Source organism: Sander vitreus, chromosome 4 (genome assembly GCF_031162955.1).
Source record: "Sander vitreus isolate 19-12246 chromosome 4, sanVit1, whole genome shotgun sequence".
Classification (NCBI taxonomy): domain Eukaryota; kingdom Metazoa; phylum Chordata; class Actinopteri; order Perciformes; family Percidae; genus Sander; species Sander vitreus.
The window spans coordinates 9786188-9804719 of NC_135858.1; the positions used below are offsets into that span (position 1 = coordinate 9786188).

At 40.7% G+C, this 18532-nt stretch overlaps 1 protein-coding gene across 3 annotated transcripts in view; it reads left to right on the top strand.

Moving 5' to 3' along the window:
* Positions 1 to 18532, top strand: part of LOC144516643 (histone deacetylase 7-like) — a 43210-nt gene that overhangs the window by 12139 nt on the left and 12539 nt on the right. For 2 of the 3 annotated variants that reach the window (XM_078248113.1, XM_078248112.1), the window contains exons 2-17: positions 6587 to 6771; positions 7393 to 7474; positions 7911 to 8025; positions 8335 to 8414; positions 9380 to 9493; positions 9764 to 9864; positions 11381 to 11461; positions 11920 to 12073; positions 14102 to 14358; positions 14624 to 14869; positions 15313 to 15511; positions 15715 to 15848; positions 15965 to 16085; positions 16204 to 16253; positions 17409 to 17516; positions 17787 to 17842. In XM_078248113.1, coding sequence (XP_078104239.1) covers positions 6640 to 6771; positions 7393 to 7474; positions 7911 to 8025; positions 8335 to 8414; positions 9380 to 9493; positions 9764 to 9864; positions 11381 to 11461; positions 11920 to 12073; positions 14102 to 14358; positions 14624 to 14869; positions 15313 to 15511; positions 15715 to 15848; positions 15965 to 16085; positions 16204 to 16253; positions 17409 to 17516; positions 17787 to 17842 — 2030 coding nt within the window. In that variant the 5' untranslated portion in view covers positions 6587 to 6639. Of the gene's footprint in view, positions 1 to 3907; positions 3931 to 6586; positions 6772 to 7392; positions 7475 to 7910; positions 8026 to 8334; positions 8415 to 9379; positions 9494 to 9763; positions 9865 to 11380; positions 11462 to 11919; positions 12074 to 14101; positions 14359 to 14623; positions 14870 to 15312; positions 15512 to 15714; positions 15849 to 15964; positions 16086 to 16203; positions 16254 to 17408; positions 17517 to 17786; positions 17843 to 18532 lie in introns of those variants that run through there. The other variant, XM_078248114.1, reaches the window with a different exon arrangement.

Consider the following 18532-nt stretch of genomic DNA (forward strand, 5'->3'; position numbering starts at 1 on the left):
AAAACCAGCAGTAAAAGCAGGCTTGTACCAAAAGACAGTATGCTTATTCTTACTGACAGCAGGATGTATTTAAAACAAATAAGCTCTTCTATGTACATAGTCTTCTAACCTAGTGTGCAATAACAGATATGTGATACACGGGCGACGAGTAGGAAGTGGGCATGAGAACCGGTTCTCTCTGTCAAATTCAAATTCCCCCCTGCTCTTTATGCCAGGCATTTGTACAAATATAAGTCAGTATTTGTGTGTGTGTGTGTGTGTGTGTGTGTGTGTGTGTGTGTGTGTGTGTGTGTGTGTGTGAGAGAGAGTGTGTAAAGGCCACATTCACTCAGGTAACATCTGGTAATGGCAGGATCATAAAGTGAGGGTGGATGTTAGTACTGTAGGTGGAAATGAGGTGCACAGACCATTGACCTGAATCATTTACTGTTTCTTTTGAAGCAGATAAAGGAAGTCAGCTGGTGTTCCCGTCAGGTCAAACAGTGGCTCATTCCTTCATTTGCATAACTGAGGGCAATGTCAAGGTGATAATTTGTGTGTGGTACTGTATGTCTGAATGAGGGTGTGTAATAGCACTAATGCACTGTTACCACTCTCGTATGAACAATCAGCAGCTGCTCAGTCATGAAAGTATCCGTGTCAATTCTTTTAGCAGTAACACATATTGTGAGTGTTCTTCTCGGGCAACAGAGTTTCAGTCTCATGCAACCGTATGACAGCTCCCTGCATCACATTTAGCTGTTTTCCCCCTTCGAAAGAGATGACCCTTTGGAACCCACAGGAGAAAAAATGAAACCATTTCAACAATTGTCAGTCTGTTTTGACTGTGAGAAATCATGGTAGAGAATCACACTAAAGAACATGCTAGCTTGTGACACTCTCATACACACACAACTTTACAGTGAGTTGGCGACCCCTCATCTTTTTCCCGTGCCGCCTCAGGGACACAACGTCAAGAGAAGTCTTATAACTGCCTGACCTCTGAACCTTTGGTTGAAGAGAGTGACAGAGACATTACAAAACTGTACTGATGACTCTGAGAAAAAGAAAAAAAGGACTAGACGTTGAAGGACTCTTATATTTGCCTGTGCGATTGTCCTGTTGACATCAAGTGGAGGAATGTATGGCTTATGTCATGTCATAATAAGTTGTTATTTCATAAGCCTTGGGGGGAATGGAAATGAAGTGTGGTATGCTTTACTGAGTTTATTGCAATGGTAACACAAACATCTCAAAATGACATATAGGCCACATATTCTTGGCATGACAAAGATTTTTGACAATTTGTTTGTAAAATATGTAGAATGATTAGTTGAGTAATTTATTAGATAATTGACAGATGATTTGATTATTTTCAAAGTTGAATAATCATTTGAGTGATCAAGTAAAAAGCACAAACATTGAATGGTTCCAGTTTCTTAAGTGTCATTATTTCCTGCGTTTCTTTGTTTTGTGTCACAATAAATTGAAAACCTTTGTGTTTTGGACTGTTGGACATAAAGCAAGCAATTTAAAGTCGTCACCTTGGGCTCTGGGAAATTGTGGTTGACATTTTCTGGCATTTTATAGCAAAACAATTACCAAACAATGAATCAATTAATTCACAAAATACTTTGCACATTTATCCATAATGGTAAAAACCTTAGATTCAGCCATACAAAAGATATGCAGGATTTGACATATTTATTATAGTATGTATAGAGATATTTTACAGTTATAAATCACAAGTAGCCTAACAATAGTACATTTTTTAGTAAGTCAACTTCACTGAAACATTTATGTCCTGCAATTTCTGTTTACTTATCTGCCAACAATATATATGCCAATACTGGCATAAGCCTATATCATCTCATTCATCGTAGCTGACTGTAGTAAACCCATTCTCTATCCACACAGCTATTTGCAGTATAGGCTGATATGCATGCGGCTGAAGTTATTGACTGCCACTTGCACACGCCATACACATGCTGAAGCATGTGCGGGCAATTGGGAATGCTATTAATACACTTATAAGCGCACGTGCATATGCCACACACTTATAAAAACAAGTGGTGTGATGCTATTAATATGTCGAGAAAACCGCAATGCAACTCAGTGTCCTAAAACACATGTGCACTTGCATGATTACACACAATAACACAAGTGTTTACTGACAGGTGACACTAAAAATAAGTTGGCATGTTTACATATATTGAAACTTACACAAAGAGCCACAGTGCTCCTTTAAAAGAAACAAAGGGGCACTATTAATACATTGGTCCCAACACACTCCAGCACTGATGCACTGATACACGTGTACACGCACCGTCAACTGTCGCACAAGCAGATCCTACTTATGCAAACACAAAGACCTGCTGTGTACACTCAAAAGAAACAACTGCAAGCTATTAATATCTTGGCGCATATAGGATGGACACACAAGCACACACACATAAATGGATGCACACATACGGAGATTGATACTCCAGCTGCTCGGAAGCAGAGGGACAGAATGTCCCCAACAGCTGTGGATTCCTCTAAACTTTAGGACGGGGGAGGGACAGAGAAAAGGACGGAGAGATAGGTGGTGGGCTAGGGGAACTGATGAAGGTGATCGGCATGGTGGAGTAGCTGTTATAAAATTGTGTGTGTGTGTGTGTGTGGGGGTGGATTTGTTAATAGAGAGCTCAGTGTGAGCCTGATTGTTAACATAATGAATTTATACTCAGCACAAGGTGGCTTTGATATCTTACTAGAAACAATATTAATTGTATTTGTTTATAGTTCACATGACATTTTGTCTCTGAACTCTTGCCCTTTCTGCTTTGTTGCTCATCTACCCATGCAGGCATAAACCTTGAGCCTGCTGCCAGTTTTTATGTATACAAATAGTAGCTGGCACTTAACCTGATGTGTGACTTCCAGAAGTAACTCTATCCAATACCACTGTGGAGTTCACATCAACAATAAACAAAGCACATTTTAGGGCCACAGTGTGGATATAAATACTGCTGAAGGACATCTGTAACTCTCAAACTGGAGAAATGAGCCGATGAAGCCATTTAACCAAAATAGCAGCTAAATGAACCAAGAGGATGTTATGGTGCAGACTAACTTTAGAAACAGGAAGTCACTGTTTCTGTGGGAGTGTGTGTCTGTAAAGCCTATGCATATGTGCAGAAGTGTGTGTGTGTGTGTGTGTGTGTGTGTGTGTGTGTGTGTGTGTGTGTCAGTGCTTTAATGTGTTGCTGCAGAAGGCACACAGGATGATGGTTGTGAAACGAATATGCTATTACAGAAACCAGAAGTTTGTCTCCTGCCTATTTTTAGCATCACAACGCTCAAATGAGAGAGACAAGCACACACACAGATCTTATCTAGGTGCAGTTCTCCTTTTTTTTTTTTTAAATGTTCCAGATTTTTTTTGTATAAATAGCATTTCTTTGCAGTTTTAAGATATGTATCTTGCATTTTTAGAGCACAATTGATGAATAGCATACCATGGAAAACAATGTTGGCTAAAAAATACCTCCACCATTGCACTACATTCTTTTTGTGGTGTGATGTTATAGTAAAACAAGTGCATATTGTAAATGTCCTCTTCTGAAGTCTTGGTAAGATGATATGAAGCAATCGGCAGCTTTGTAATCCTTTCAGGGTCAGGGTGGAAGAAACCTTGACTGTTTAGTTGGCTCTTTGAATGCATCATGCTGTGACCGAGCTAGTTTGGTGTCCTGTCATATAATGAGTCACACTGCTTCAGTGCTTCATTGCTACATAGCTTCAGTGTCAGTACAGTATAAAAACTCAGACAAACACATTTGTGTGGAAGAGAAGCCTTTCCCTTAAAACTGCAGAAAGATACCGACAATTTAGTAAATAAAATTTGGTAAGTGTAGTAGTAGCAGTAGTGTAGTGTGTGTCTCTGGGAGGACGTTTACATTATTTAAAGTAAGTACGTATGGTATCTTCACTGTATTTTCAGGGTAGAAATATACCACAGGTGTTTCTTTTCTGTTTAGATGAGAAGCACTACTGACTTCCTGATCATTTCCTTTCTCTCAGGGGAGCAGACTTGTTTGGCAATTGTGTGTGTGTGTGTGTGTGTGTGTGTGTGTGTGTGTGTGTGTGTGTGTGTGTGTGTGTGTGTGAGTGAGTGAGTGAGTGAGTGAGAGAGAGAGAGAGAATGCAGATTATTTGAGTCCCCCACCACCACTTATACCACAGTTCCGCTGCTCCATTGATTGTCTGATTTACTTTGAAAACAAACAGACATTCTTCTGGTAATACATACTGTTCTGCTGCAGCAGGTATTTACTGTTGCATGTTTAACTTTTTTTTAATTACAGTAAAAAGGCATGCAAAGCCAAAAAAAACAAGCCCTGTCAACAGCTGATAGTGGGACAGGTTCAAATATTTCAGAAATCATGTTTGTCGTGGCTTCCTTGAGTTACCTGGCATGGTAGGATTCCAATGGCAAGAAGCGTGTAAATTGCAGGCATCATTTACAGGAGGCTTATCTTTTTACACAAACTATATTTCGGTTGTTACACACTCTGTTACACACATACAGAAAACATGAAAAAACATGGTTGTAGTAGAGTGTTATTATGAACTCTATATTTGGTTATCAAGCAGGACAACAGAACAGAAACACTTGACTTAAACTGTATTATATTATCTTGTACTGTAAATAGTCCTGATCTTATTACCTCCTCGCCTGTTTTTTTTTTTTTATGTTCTACTGTGTGGAAGTCTCACTTGACCTGCATAAATAAGAGTGTGAGTGTTTTCTTCTTAAGAGGAATTCTGTCAACCCAAAACGCCCTCACAGACATGAATATTTCTCTCTCTGAGTCAGTCTTGCTGTTGGGAATAAGAGAAGTTCAGTGGGACTTGTGTGCACCGTGTATATGGAGGTTTGTTTTGTGCCGTTGTTTTGAGTCGCACAGCTGAAAGTTAGATCTGATGATATTGTCTCTGTAACTTATGGTGTTGTGGGCTTCTTTGAAGCCAATGCACTATTCTTGTTGGAGCTATTTTTAATTCTAATGGTAGACATTGATGACCAAGCCCTTAAAACGCTGCGTGTTTAACTCACACAATCTACTTGACTTATCTTGTATCTGCTGTTTTGGCATTTTGATTTTATCCTTTTTTTAGTGTGCCTTATTGCTGTAGTTGGTTTGATAATGTAATCTTCTATTTGTTTACTCCTGGATAACTCCTCAAAGAAGTGAATAATTGCAATGCAAGTATGTTTTTTTTTTTTTAAGATACCGTGATGTGAGAGGTAGTGTTGCCATTGCAGAGTTGTTACTGTGTTACAGTGCTGTCCACAGCTCATAACATAATCCAGCAGGGTATTCCAGTAAAGAAATGTCCACTTACAGGAATTACGTGAGTAATGTTGAGTAATATTTTGGGTTGCAGTTATTCAGGCATAAGGGTTCAGTACATTTCCATGCACTTCCTTCCCTCCCACTGTCCCTCTGCCCCAGAGGGAGCAAGGTGTCACCTTCCATACTGTGTATGCGTCTAATCTTTTGTATCGGTACCAAAACATTCCTCACCATGTTTATTGGTTTCAGGTGTCAATCGCAATGACACATGAAAACAGTATCAAGTTATCTGTGAGCTTCCATATGTTTTTGACTTGCTATGGTACATCACACTTAACTTAAGAAAAACTTAAGACTGATGTTTCCTCACTACCAGTTATCATTAGCCTTCCTGTCTGCTTTATGTTTTATAGGTCATACCAGCAGGCCCATATTGTACCATGCATGCTACAGTTAAATCATTCAAGGTGAAAAGTAAGGTTGCTTTAACATATTTACATTGGCCGTTGGATTGCGTAAATGGATCGAAAACTTTTTGCATTCTCCTGCACCTATAAAAAGACATATGTCTTTCGTTAAGACATCAAAGCTTGGTTCAATTGTCTCACTTGTGCTAAACTTAGCTTTTTATTTCTTTCATTTTAGCAAAAACCTGGAATGGAGATGACAGATTGATGTACCTGACCCAAATGCCTTGACCACACAATGTTCAAATCCAACGCCCCACCCTGTTTCCTTCATTCTTTCTTTCTTTTGTGCCCCTCCAACCCCAATACACACAAACACCCCTCTCATTTGCTTTCCTGAATGTAGTGTTGGACAATAGCCAGTACACTTGAGGCAGGAAGACTTGAATGAAATGAAATATGACTGGTGATTGTGCAGAGTTCAAGTACACTACACATCTGGGCATACACTTATGCCAAATAAACTGAATGCACTCTCGATCATGTTTATGTAAAGCACAAGCGGCACAAGGCACTCAGATTGTTCTTGGCCTTTTCCTGTGAATGTATGTTAAAAACATGCTACCCGTGTATTATCACATCTAAGATACTTGTACTACTTTTAATAATAATGAATCTACGATGATGATATATCTTTGACCAGCATGAAGGACATTGAAAAATAGTCACATTTAAGGAAAGTAACAGATACTCCAGAGAGACAAATAATTCTCACCCCATATTGACACTAATAAACTCAGACAGTGATACTCTTCAACAAATTGATGTGTTAATATCTCCCTGTCTCTCCTTCTGTAGTGGACGGGATCATCAGCAATTAGGTTTCATCATCCATACATGGAGAGTAGCCCATGGACCTAAGTGTGACCCAGAGGTTGTTACATCCAGGCCTAGATTCGGCCATGCTGGCCCCCGGCCCTCCCTTCTTCTTGGGACCCCTCACCTCACAGCACTGCTCCCAGTTTTCCCAGCAGCACTTGCAGGTAAGGACTCTCATGAGGACAACACTCTTGAGCCAGTATAGGTGGAGGGTGACAAAGCAAAGCTTCAGCAGCACCAAGCATAACCAGCAACAGTATGAATACATCCGCTTAATCTACGATTTATGTTTTTCAGAACATTTCAGAACTGTGAGTCTGCTCATGAAATTTTGACCTATGTCAAGTCTTGCCACATCTTGCCACCAACATTCATCATTCACTACATCATCATTTTATTTGGATGAGATTGAGTTGCACAGAGTGAAAGGCAGATAGATCTCCTGCCACATCAACCACAAGAACAAGCCAGCTGTTTTTGCAATACGACTTTACAGGTTGATGAATGCTCAGCAGAAATAAGTAAGAAGCAGGTCAGGTTACTGTAAACAGGCCACCTTCTTAGCATTAGATTCTGATCAATGCTGATCATGGATCAGCTGGTTTGTGCTGCACCTCTAGTGCTATATTTCTTTACTTTAACATGAAGTCTTTTGAGAGGCAATAGTCAGTTATTTAGGGATATGGCAGTAACAATGTTTGTCTCTTTTTGTTCAAATCCCATATTCACAGTCCATGCAGACTGGACTGGTCAAAGTTGATATCTCTTAATTTTTCTCTTCTCAGTATAACATTGAGCAAAGACAGATGGAGCAAGAGAAAAGAGAAGAGCTACAACAGCTGACAAGAAAGAGTAAAAATGAGCAGAGTGAGTATCACATGTAATATGTTTCTCTTTACGGTACTGTGCTTTCATAGCTTCTCTAAAAGACCATTTGGCTGTTGACTTGCTCTTCATCTGAGTCATAGCACTCTGTTTCAATGAAAAAATAGGGGATTTCCAACAGTGCTGTGATGTATTCTCAGATTTCAAGGGAATTTGTACTCATATCAAATCAAAGTCAAACAAACACACTTGTTTCAGGAAACACTTTGTGATGTTTTTAGTTTTTACCATGTAGAGGAAATGAAGAGAGCTCAGAGGAAAGTGACAGATATCATGGATTCTACTTCAGAAATCTCCTGACTTTTTTAGATACTGTAGTATCAATACAAAAACTATTCACACGTCTTTATTGAAACATTTTATCATTATTTTATATTATCAGCCCCACTGCCTTCTTTCTGATTTTCTTGACTGGTAGGTGCTGTAGCCAGTCCTCTGGTAAGGCAGAAACTTCGGGAACACATAATTATGAAGAGCCAGCCCACCCATGACAGGGTCACTCCCAACCACAACAGTCCTACACCAGGATACAGGTGAGAGAGACAAAGAGATCAATGATTTTTCAAAGTAGAACTTTGACTGTGCGAGCTGCAAACACAGCATAGTTTAGCAAAAAAATTACTTTGGGATTTTATTGTTGTAAGGAAGACCACCTCCTTTTCTGGTGTTAATAAAGGTAATACAATAATATGAAAATAACAAGAATATAAAAAAAAGAATAAGAATAATATAATAATAATAATAATAATAATAATAATAACAATAATAATAATAAAAGAACAAATCTATTCATACCTTTTCATGATTAAACCAGTCTATCCAATATTATTTTGGTTACCTAGGCTCCCAGTTCCTGACATGTCCCCAAAGTCTCACCCTACAGCCTGTGACCAGCGTAAAGACCTCGCCCTGCGCAGGACAGGTGAGATATCTCTGGTTGTTTGTGTCTGTGATGAGGGTTCCCACCCTGAGGTTAAAGCCGTGAATTGTCACTGGTGATTTTCCATTTCAGGTCTGTTCTGTTGCAGTGCGCTCTGTGTCATTTGAGTTAGACTCAAAGTGATCTGAATGCATAGCTCAGTGGGATATTTTGTCTGTTAAATGCTAAACTTTTCAGTGTCTCAGAAACTATCATTTATGTTATATATTCTGGACTAGAAAGTGAGAATGGAGAGAATGAATGAGTGAGACAAAGGAAACTCATTGAGCACCAGACCTACAGGGCCAGAGAGAGACCAAACAGCCATAAAAACAACAGTGAGACACAAAGACCGAAGCAGTTATATAACTTTTAAGGAAGGTATTTGTAAAATGAACCGTGTGAGAGTACTGAGCAGTCTCCCTCACCATGTAAATGAGAGTGGTTTCGTCTTCCTGTACATCTCTGCGAGTACACGAACATTATTTATCTGCGTTGCCCTAGAACCCCTAGGTGCCAGTGTGCACACAAACATGCACACACCCTCCAGTGATTTTTTTTGGCACAGCGACAACACAAAGCTGCCTTTTATCTGCTCTGCGCCAGCCACTGATTGATTGTTTTGTTTGGGCTTATTGGAGCCTGACCAATGTAAACATGGGACTTTTTATGCTATTGACTTGGGTTGAAGTATTTGCTTGGCTCAGCTGTGCTGCACATTGATTTAACTTAGTTTTGTTATGGAAATTGAGTGCATCCTTATAGTATGTGCATTACTGAGTGAGAGCATTCTTGCTGATGTAGAAGATGTCATCTGATGACATCAGTCAGTTTATCATTAATTTGTGTGTTTATGAGACCTTTGGGAAGTATGTGTGTGTGTGTGTGTGTGTGTGTGTGTGTGTGTGTGTGTGTGTGTGTGTGTGTGTGTTTCACATATTCATTTGTGTATATTTGTGCGTGTGCAGTCTCTGAGCCCACTCTGAAGTGGAAGTTAAAGAAGCTCATCAGTACAAGGCCAAACCCGCTGCAGCGTAAGATCAGTGCCCCTCCCGCTGTCAAGCACAGGACAGAAACTTTGGGTAGAGTATCTACATTTAGCTGGAACACTCTCATGATCTTCTGTTTTATTTGCACTGCACTTTTAGCTATTTCAAGTTAATGCTGCTTTGATATACCATTACTATATCTGTTACTTTGTTACATGTAATTTAAACACATAATGTACTGACACAGTTTGATACATTTTCCAATTTGATATGTGTGTCTTTTGGTGCTGTATGAACACATCTATTCTGACACTATTGTTGGCTATCATTAGTTGATGGGCGTGTCTCAATTCTGTCACCCAGACTCCTCTCCCAGCAGCAGCAGCAGCAACCCAGCTTCAGGGTGCAGCTCCCCAAATGACAGCCTCCATTCGGACAACGGGCACCTCCCGCTGGCTCATGAGGTGAGCCCTTCTTTTTTTATTAATATTATAGCCATTTAGCAGACTTTCTTATCCACATTAGCATATAATAAGTGGGACCGATTGTGGCAGGATTGCTGTGGATGAAGTAACCTTACACAGGGCAATACACTGGTAAGAGCAAATTACGTTTAACCATGTATCCAGCTAATTTAAAAAGCTCACGTTACTGTATTGTGTGAACCAGTGTTGTAGTACTCAAGATCAGTCTTGGTCTTAAGACCAGTCTCAAGACCACTTTTAGAAGGTCTTGGACTCGTCTCGGAATCGACCGCATCCGTCTCGGATAAAGAGGACTCTGGATTTTATTTCAAGACCACAACTGCAGGGATATCACAAAGTTGCCTGTGCATTGTCTAATTGTATGTGTTAACTCGTTACTGTGATTGGATGTAAAACTTCCTGCTTCAAATGCAACCAATAACTTCACTCATTTCTAATTTTTTATTTGTTACTTTTAACCCCCTCTCCCCGCCCCGTTAGCACGCACTCCCAAGAAAGCTCTGGCTGTCTGGCACTGGTCTGGTCTTAGTCTTGACTCGGTCTCAACCCCTCAAAGTCTTGGTCTTGACTTGGTGTCGATACACTCTGGTCTTGGTGATGACTTGGTCTCCGTTTAGGTGGTCTTGACTACAACACTGCTGTGAACAGTTAACTTCATTTTATATTATATGTGGTGTTTTCTTTTATTGGGGTGCAAATGTTCCACCAAAACAAGTTCCTTTCTGCAGACCATTTTGCAGAGCAAGTGTTGCTGAGTCCAGAGTTTAGCACCACCCAAAACGATTGTGATTGGTTTAAAGAATTGCAAACAACCCAGAGCGTTATCTTCTCCTATCCTGCTATGTATGTGTGGGGGAGCCAGACCTTACTCCACAGCGCTGTGGAGTAAGGCATTATGAGACTACATCAACACAATACAGGGGACAACAATTGTTCAACCGTCATGCACCTTTGTTAAATCTTCCTTTTATGGATTTATTCATGAAATGTTTCCAGGAAAACCTTTTGCTTTCTTTTTGTAACAGTAACATATAGTCCTGGTCTGGTGAGTTTACCTCTGCTCTTTTAAAGACAACCACCAACAGTTGAATGTTAATTTGGTACAGTAATGCAGTACAGTAATGAATAAATGCTTTAAACAGGGAGATTTGAGAAGGCCAGATGGCCCATTGTACAAATACATGTTACTTCATCACTCCGCAGCTAATTAAAATATTAATATAAATCCATTTTCTATTTACTTACCATTTTACCACCACTTATCATTTTCTGGGTTACAACAGTAGAGTGTTTTTTCAGTTTTTAACACACAAGTCTTGTATAATAACTATTCTTTTACCTGTGTGAAAGTTGATTTATGGCACTAAGGAGAGAAGTCAAATTAACTTAATAATGTAAATATGTGTTTTGTTGTTTTTGTGTTTGATGATGTGATCATTTGTATGTGATTATCTGTACAGATAATCTCTATAATGAATATTTCTGTCTCATTCAGGCACAGAGGTTGCTGGCCCATTTTACCTTGCCTCCCAACCCCACTGCTATGCCCAACATCACTGCTGGACTACCTGCACATGTAAGCTACGATACCTTTTAGGGTTCCCTTCAAAATAAATATATAAACTGTTGACGTGTTATTTCACAACAAAAAATGTACAGACCAAATGGGAAGACATTAATGCTATGAATGTATGTGTATCTAAGACTGAATGTCTAAAATAGTGCCTGCACACTTGGACACTTATAGAAACATGTGGTATATTCAGGCTTTCACTTCCCTCTTGATCTCTCTGGTGCTTTCATATCTTGTGAATCAGTCATGTGGTAGTTTACTCACTTGATGACAATATTAACATGTTTTTAGATGAGTCTAACTACATTGTGAACAGCCAATGAAGCCCTTGTCTTATGGAATGACTCTTCATTTAAGTAATTTGTGTTCAGCTGCAACCATGACAAGGGCTTCCCTAAACCCTAGTGACCTCTACGGAGCCTTCTCCCCATCATGTCTCCTCTCCTCACCTCTCTCCTCAGGCTGACCTGCGAGTAGCCAGACCGTTGGCAGTACCTGCTCTTCACCAGGTCTACCTGCCTGTGGAGGGATGCAGTCCAGCCCTGGATCAGCGCCTGCAGCCTGTGCTCATACTGGAACCACACACCGGACTGGTGCACTCCCAACTTGTCTCTTGTGAGTTGTGTAGCCGTAAATGTGTTGTACAACAGAAACAGAAATACCTCAATATGCATATATCATATACAGAAGACACACATTCAGACAACACAACGTGTAAACATGCCACCTTAGGTTGAAGATCTGACTTTCATGCAGTTAATGGATAGTGGGATTTGTTAGAGATGACACAAGTAGCTGGATCACTCCCCTACCTTTTCGTCAGCCAAGAAAATTTCAAACAAACAAACAACAGTATGCATACCAATGGCTCCCTTTGGGGTTATTTCCAAAGAAGAACATACCATGAAAGATGACATATTGGAGTTAATGCAAGGCATCTTAGATAACCATTAGGAGAGGGATGGGAAGCTTGGTGCCTCCTTCTTTTTTGGGTGTACCATCCGCGAAAACCAGCTTCCCTTACCTAGCCCTAACCCTTGCTGTTGATGATTTACATGTCCAGCGCAGCCAGTGGGTGACTTGGAATATGACAATTGACATGTTCACATTCGCCATCCCTGAATCCCAGAAACCATTCAGTCCAAGAGGTGTACTCTCAACCATGAACACTGTGTTGACCCCCTGAGTGACAGTTCAAGGAAGGCTGCTTTGAAGAGAGCTTGACTCTCAAGGTGATAACTGGAACACTTCTCTGCTCACAAAGAAACTCTTAGAATGGCAGAGATGGCAGGACACACTACAGGAGCTCAATAGGCTTAATTAAGCATTGCATTATCATTTCTCTCATTTCATCAGTTACACACCTTCTCCCATCAAGGAGGTCCATTTAAATACGGCTGCTGGCAAAGCTTTGCCTCCACCACCCCAGGCTCCACCTTCCCAGTTCCTAGTTCTAGTTCCTTCCCAGTTGTAACATGACCCAAAGGTTAAAATGGTTTTCAATGGCTTGCTTTGGGCCCACTCCTGTATACCGATTGGGGTTTTCTGCATTGCGCTCCCTGTTTCAGCTTAGCATGCTGCTTGGCTAATTCAGGGAGCATTATTAAGGGTGGAGCCATCAGCGCCCAGCATAGCTGTATTTCCATTTGTTGCAATAAATGGTTAAATCTATGACTATCTAAGTTTTCCTGACTGAAATGTTCCTTGCTGTTACACTTACACTTTAAAAGTGAAACAAACACTGAGCTATGTTTCTTTTTTAGTCAATTAAGGTAATTTATGCTTTTGTATGTTCAATTGCTTATCTGTAAGAGAAGCATTACCATATTTATGTACACTTACTTTTGTATTTTCTTTTACTGTATCACCTTTCCTTTATTTAAGTTCTGCCAATCACAACAAAAAGCCTGTATATTAATTATTAGCAATACTAATAATGGACCTTTTTCACAGCAGACATTTTCTACTTTTTTTAGCAGGATAAACACAGGTGTAACTGATAACGTCAATAAGAACTTCATACCCTTTAGGTGTGCAGGTTTAGGGTGTAAGTAACACCTGCACGCCTGCTAAAATAAGTCAAAATGTCTGCTGTGAAAATAGTATATTCATATAAAATTCAAGATTATAAGAACAGTGATGTTGTGAACATTTCTTTTGCCTGAATATTATAATATAAACGGCACAAGGGCGCCCTCTACTTGACACTTGATGGTGATGCAGTTTTGCAAAAGAAATACGGAAATATGCTGTTCATTGAGGCCTATTTTCCTTTGCATTATTTTGAACATAAATACAGCTATGGTATATTTTACTCTGCACTTCACTTTCTATTTCTGAGTCAGATATGGATAATTAATCTAGATTATTATAATTTCACGATTTATATCAGCTGTCCTATTTTTCTTCTCCATAGCCCTCTTTTCTTTCCCTTACACCCTATCCATTCCTTTCCATTTTGTTTCTCTCCTCCCCATTGTTTTTTCTGCCCCTCTTTTTGTCATGTTTATCCCCATTTATCGTGCGTCTTTATTTTTTTTCTCCTTCACATGTAGCCTAACCCCTCTGCCTCCTCTTGTTCAGTCAGCCTCCATCTTTTTTCACCACCGTTTAACCTGTTTCACTCTCTCTTCCTCGCTGCAGTTCATGGTTTGAGCTCCACTCCTCTGCTGCAGCAGCAGCAGCAGCAGCCTCACCTGTCCTCCCCCACCAGAAGGGAAGGCGTAGTTACCTTTCCCTCCCACAGACCCCTGGAGCGAACACGCTCAGAGCCTCCGCCCTACAGCCACTCACCCATTATTCTGCATGCCAGCCGTCACTCACATATCCACCACCATCTGTCCCAGCAATATCACAAGAGCGGGCTGGAGAGGTTCAAGCAGAATGCACACATGAGCAAGGTGAGAGGAGAGGAGGCAGGCGTGGACACAAGCATGTTGCATGAAAATAAATGAACTAATACTGACAGTGGCAGATCTTTATGAGGTTTATTCTGTGGAGTCCTTGTGTTGACTTGTGCTTGGATTTCCCTTAAAAATGTATTATTATTTTTTATTTGACTAAATACAGAAATCATTTGTTATTAGTTGTATAGAAAGGTATGTTAAAGAGAGCTTGTGCAACCTTGAGACTTGTTAACACTGTAAAACTTATACCTTATATTAGCAGACAAGCAAGTCCATTGAGAAGCCTCGTCTGACCCAGATCCCATCGGAGGACATGGACCTGGAGGAGATTGGATCAGGTTCAGGTTCGGGGCCCGGTTCTGTGTGCGATTCAGAACCGGGCTCTATGTGTGAGGACGGCTACCGCAGGAGACAAAGCACTGCCAGCACAGACTCAGTTTACGACACGGAATCCACTACCTCCTCACGGGACAGCTTGATCGAGTCCTCGCACTCACTCAGTCAGGTACTGATATCAACTCTCACCTGCACAGATATGCAGAGCTTTCTGAGGGGTTGATGTTTTACTTTTCCTTAAAAGAAAAGTTTTAAACTATTTATTTTTTCTTTTGACTAAGGAATGTGCAGCCCTAGTCTTATGTACTAGAATTCACTTTTTTCAAGCATGTTTTTGACATCAGAGGGCGCTGTAGCTTTATTTAGACATGATGAAAAGGGAGAGTTAAAATATTGTGGAAGCATGCTTGGCAATACAGTATTTTCTATATCAGTTGTTATAGACAAGCACTATTAAATTGACCAAATAATTAGAAGTTGCAATGTACTGGAGAGAGGCATTCGACTTGTGAATATGTGGAGGTTTACTCCAGTCTTTGTAATGTGTTGCTGCTGTTAAATTCTCCTTCATTCCCTTTTTCTCCTCTTCACCCACTGTCCTGGGAACCACAGAGGCAGGTGAACCTTAGATCAGGTCTCCAGCTTGACCCCCTGGGTGTGCCTGCCCTAATCTGGCCTCACCAGCCTCTGGTTCGAACCCAATCCTCCCCAGCCTCTACTTCCCTGCCGCCTCCTCCACATCCACCCACAGCCATACCTACCCTGTCATTGTCCAGCCCTGCTGCAGATGTCCAGCTACGCTTCACCACAGGTGAGGGACACTTTTTTGAACAGGAAACTGTGAAAAGAGGCCATGAATCCCATTAACTGGTGACATATTTTACATATGTACAATTCATGTACGATTGGATCATGAAATACTGAGGAAGAAAATCAAGGTTTACATGTGTTTTTGTGTGTGTGTGTGTGTGTGTGTGTGTGTGTGTGTCCGTGTGTGTGTCCGTGTGTGTCCAGGTCTGGTTTATGATGCTCAGATGCAGAAGCACCAGTGTACCTGTGGGGATAACAGCCGACACCCTGAGCATGCTGGGAGGGTCCAGAGCATCTGGTCGAGACTGCATGAAAGAGGTCTCAGGAACCATTGTGAGGTATGACAGAGAGACACACACACACACACACACACACACTACACATACTGGCAGATCCATACCCCCAGAATCAGTTTTAAATGAAGTTTGTGTGGGTTGTATGTGTGTGTATGTAGCGCATTCGCAGTAGGAAGGCCACTCTAGAAGAGCTGCAGTCAGTCCATTCAGAGAAACATGTGCTTCTATTCGGCACCAACCCACTCAATCGCCTCAAGCTGGACAACCGCAAGTTGGCTGGTAATATCAATAATACTTATAAAAAAAATTAATAATAATACTGTAATAATGATAGTATTAATAATAATAATAATATAAGCATGCATGACAGTTGAATAACTGAAATTATCTTCTGCAGGGATCTTGTCTCAACGGCTTTTTGTGATGTTACCATGTGGAGGAGTTGGGGTGAGTGCCACACACGGGCACGCACACACACACGCACACACATCGTAGACCTCTTTAAAACACAAGTCATGTGGGAATCTTTCCACTTATCTAATTGCGTACAGCAAACATCACATGGCTGATTATGCCTCATTACACAATTAAACTAATAATACTACAAATTGCTAATGCTATTGTTTTTGGCTAAGATAACTTTGAAACCCAATCAGAAATCAAAAGGCTGTACAAAGGTGAGATGTGGAAGAGAGAGAGGAAGAAGGGAAGAAAGAGGGTACACATAGAGACTGTGGCTTGGAGCGATGCGTTCCAGTGAAACTGGATTATATTCAGAGAGAATGGGTGTGTGGAAACAGGGAATAAGAATACAGAAGACGAAAAAGAAGACAGAAGAAGAATTGTGAAGGTAGGAAAACATAATAAATTAAATTTTACAATGGACTATCAGAGAAGGAACAATGAAGACGATATAAAAGGACCTAAAGTTTTCCTAAACGTTTTCTCCTCTGATGTGGCAAAACACAGATAGAAATGCCCATGAGAAACTGTTGTGAAGCACAATGACAAGAGAGGAGGCAGATAAGAGAGTAGGAGAGGAGAGGAGGTAGGAAAAGAAGAAAGGGGCTGGGTGTTAGTTGATAAGACGACAGATCTGCCTGGATTTCCGGACCTTGCCTGCTCTGGTGAAGAGCAGTGATTGGAACAAGATGGCAAAGACTGTGATAAAAGAAATTCCTCTGATTTCATTGTTCCACCACGGCACACCACCAAAGTGAGTTTTGAAACATGGAGTAACGTTAAAACACAAGACGGGGATTAAGAGTAAATTGATGTGGAATACAAAAAAAGGTCTCTCAGCAATTGTTAGTATCCACAGATGTTAAAGGTCCACCTTCACACATTAATACACTATAAGAATAATTATTCATGTCCTGCAACCTGCTGACTGGCGATTTCCAGTGGGACTGTGAAATTCTGCAAACTGGTCTGCCTGGATTTCAGTAAACCCTGTTGAATCACTTGAGAATGAGCCCAGTTTTGATGAGACGGAAACTAATTGCAAAAAAAAAAATATATGTATTCATATTTAAACAGAAGTCATATCTGTGCCTGACTTTTAAACTGACTGTATGTGTCTCCTCTCTTTTGTACTGACAGGTAGACATTGATACAATCTGGAATGAACTTCACACATCAGTAGCTTCTCGTATTGCTGCAGGATGTGTCACAGACCTGGCGCTGAAGGTGGCACAAGGAGAGCTAAAGGTGTGTCTTTGTTACCAAATACCTTATCAACAAATACATGTGTTTTTTACTCAGGAATTTTAAGAGCTGCAGTATAACAGGTTGTGTGGGGTAAACAACCATTATATACACTTCAGCAGTAGAGCTTTAGTAACTCCCCTACTGTAGATAGCTGTTGTCTGCAATGAACATAGCTGTACAGTATACAATTTAGCCAGGTATAAGCTTAAAGATGTGAACTGCGATGGTTGACCCCTGAAAGGAGTTAAAGTTTTTGCTTTCCTCTCACAGAATGGCTTTGCAGTGGTGAGACCTCCTGGACACCATGCAAACCATTCCTCCCCTCTGTAAGTACAGCAGCACAAACACACACACACACACACACACACACACACACACACACACACACATATACAAAGTGTTTCAAAGGATTTATTACAGATCAGCTACACTTCTGAGAGAGAGAGAGAGAGAGAGAAAGAGCCTATGTCTCTCTGTCTTAATGTGTGTGTATGTGTGTGTGTGTGTGTGTGTGTGTGTGTGTGTGTGTGTGTGTGTGTGTGTGTGCGCGCACACGTGTGCGTGTTTCTGAGTTTGTATGATGTGTGCTACCTGACCAATGCCCGAGGCAGTCTACCTCCTCTGCTCAGTTTCTTTTACACTTTCGAGATACAGCGCAAAGCACCTTAAAAGAAACTGTGCATGTGAGTGTGTGCACTGTAAGTGTGTGTGTATTTGTATGCATGGATTTGTGTCAGTCTTTGATAGGAGGCATTAGCCAAGTAACCACATTCAGCTGGGACTGTGTGTGTGCTCAGCAGTACTTGTCACTGTTTATTTATGGGATGATAATGACTTTTCTTGATGAGCAGATTTGGACAGCATATATGATATACCGTCTACTCTCACACACACACACACACACACACACACACACACAAAAGCACTCACAGTTTACGACCCTTGCTGACACTGCCACTTCCAACATTCCTCCATTGTTTTTCATACATCAACACTTTTTTTTGCATACCTTTACT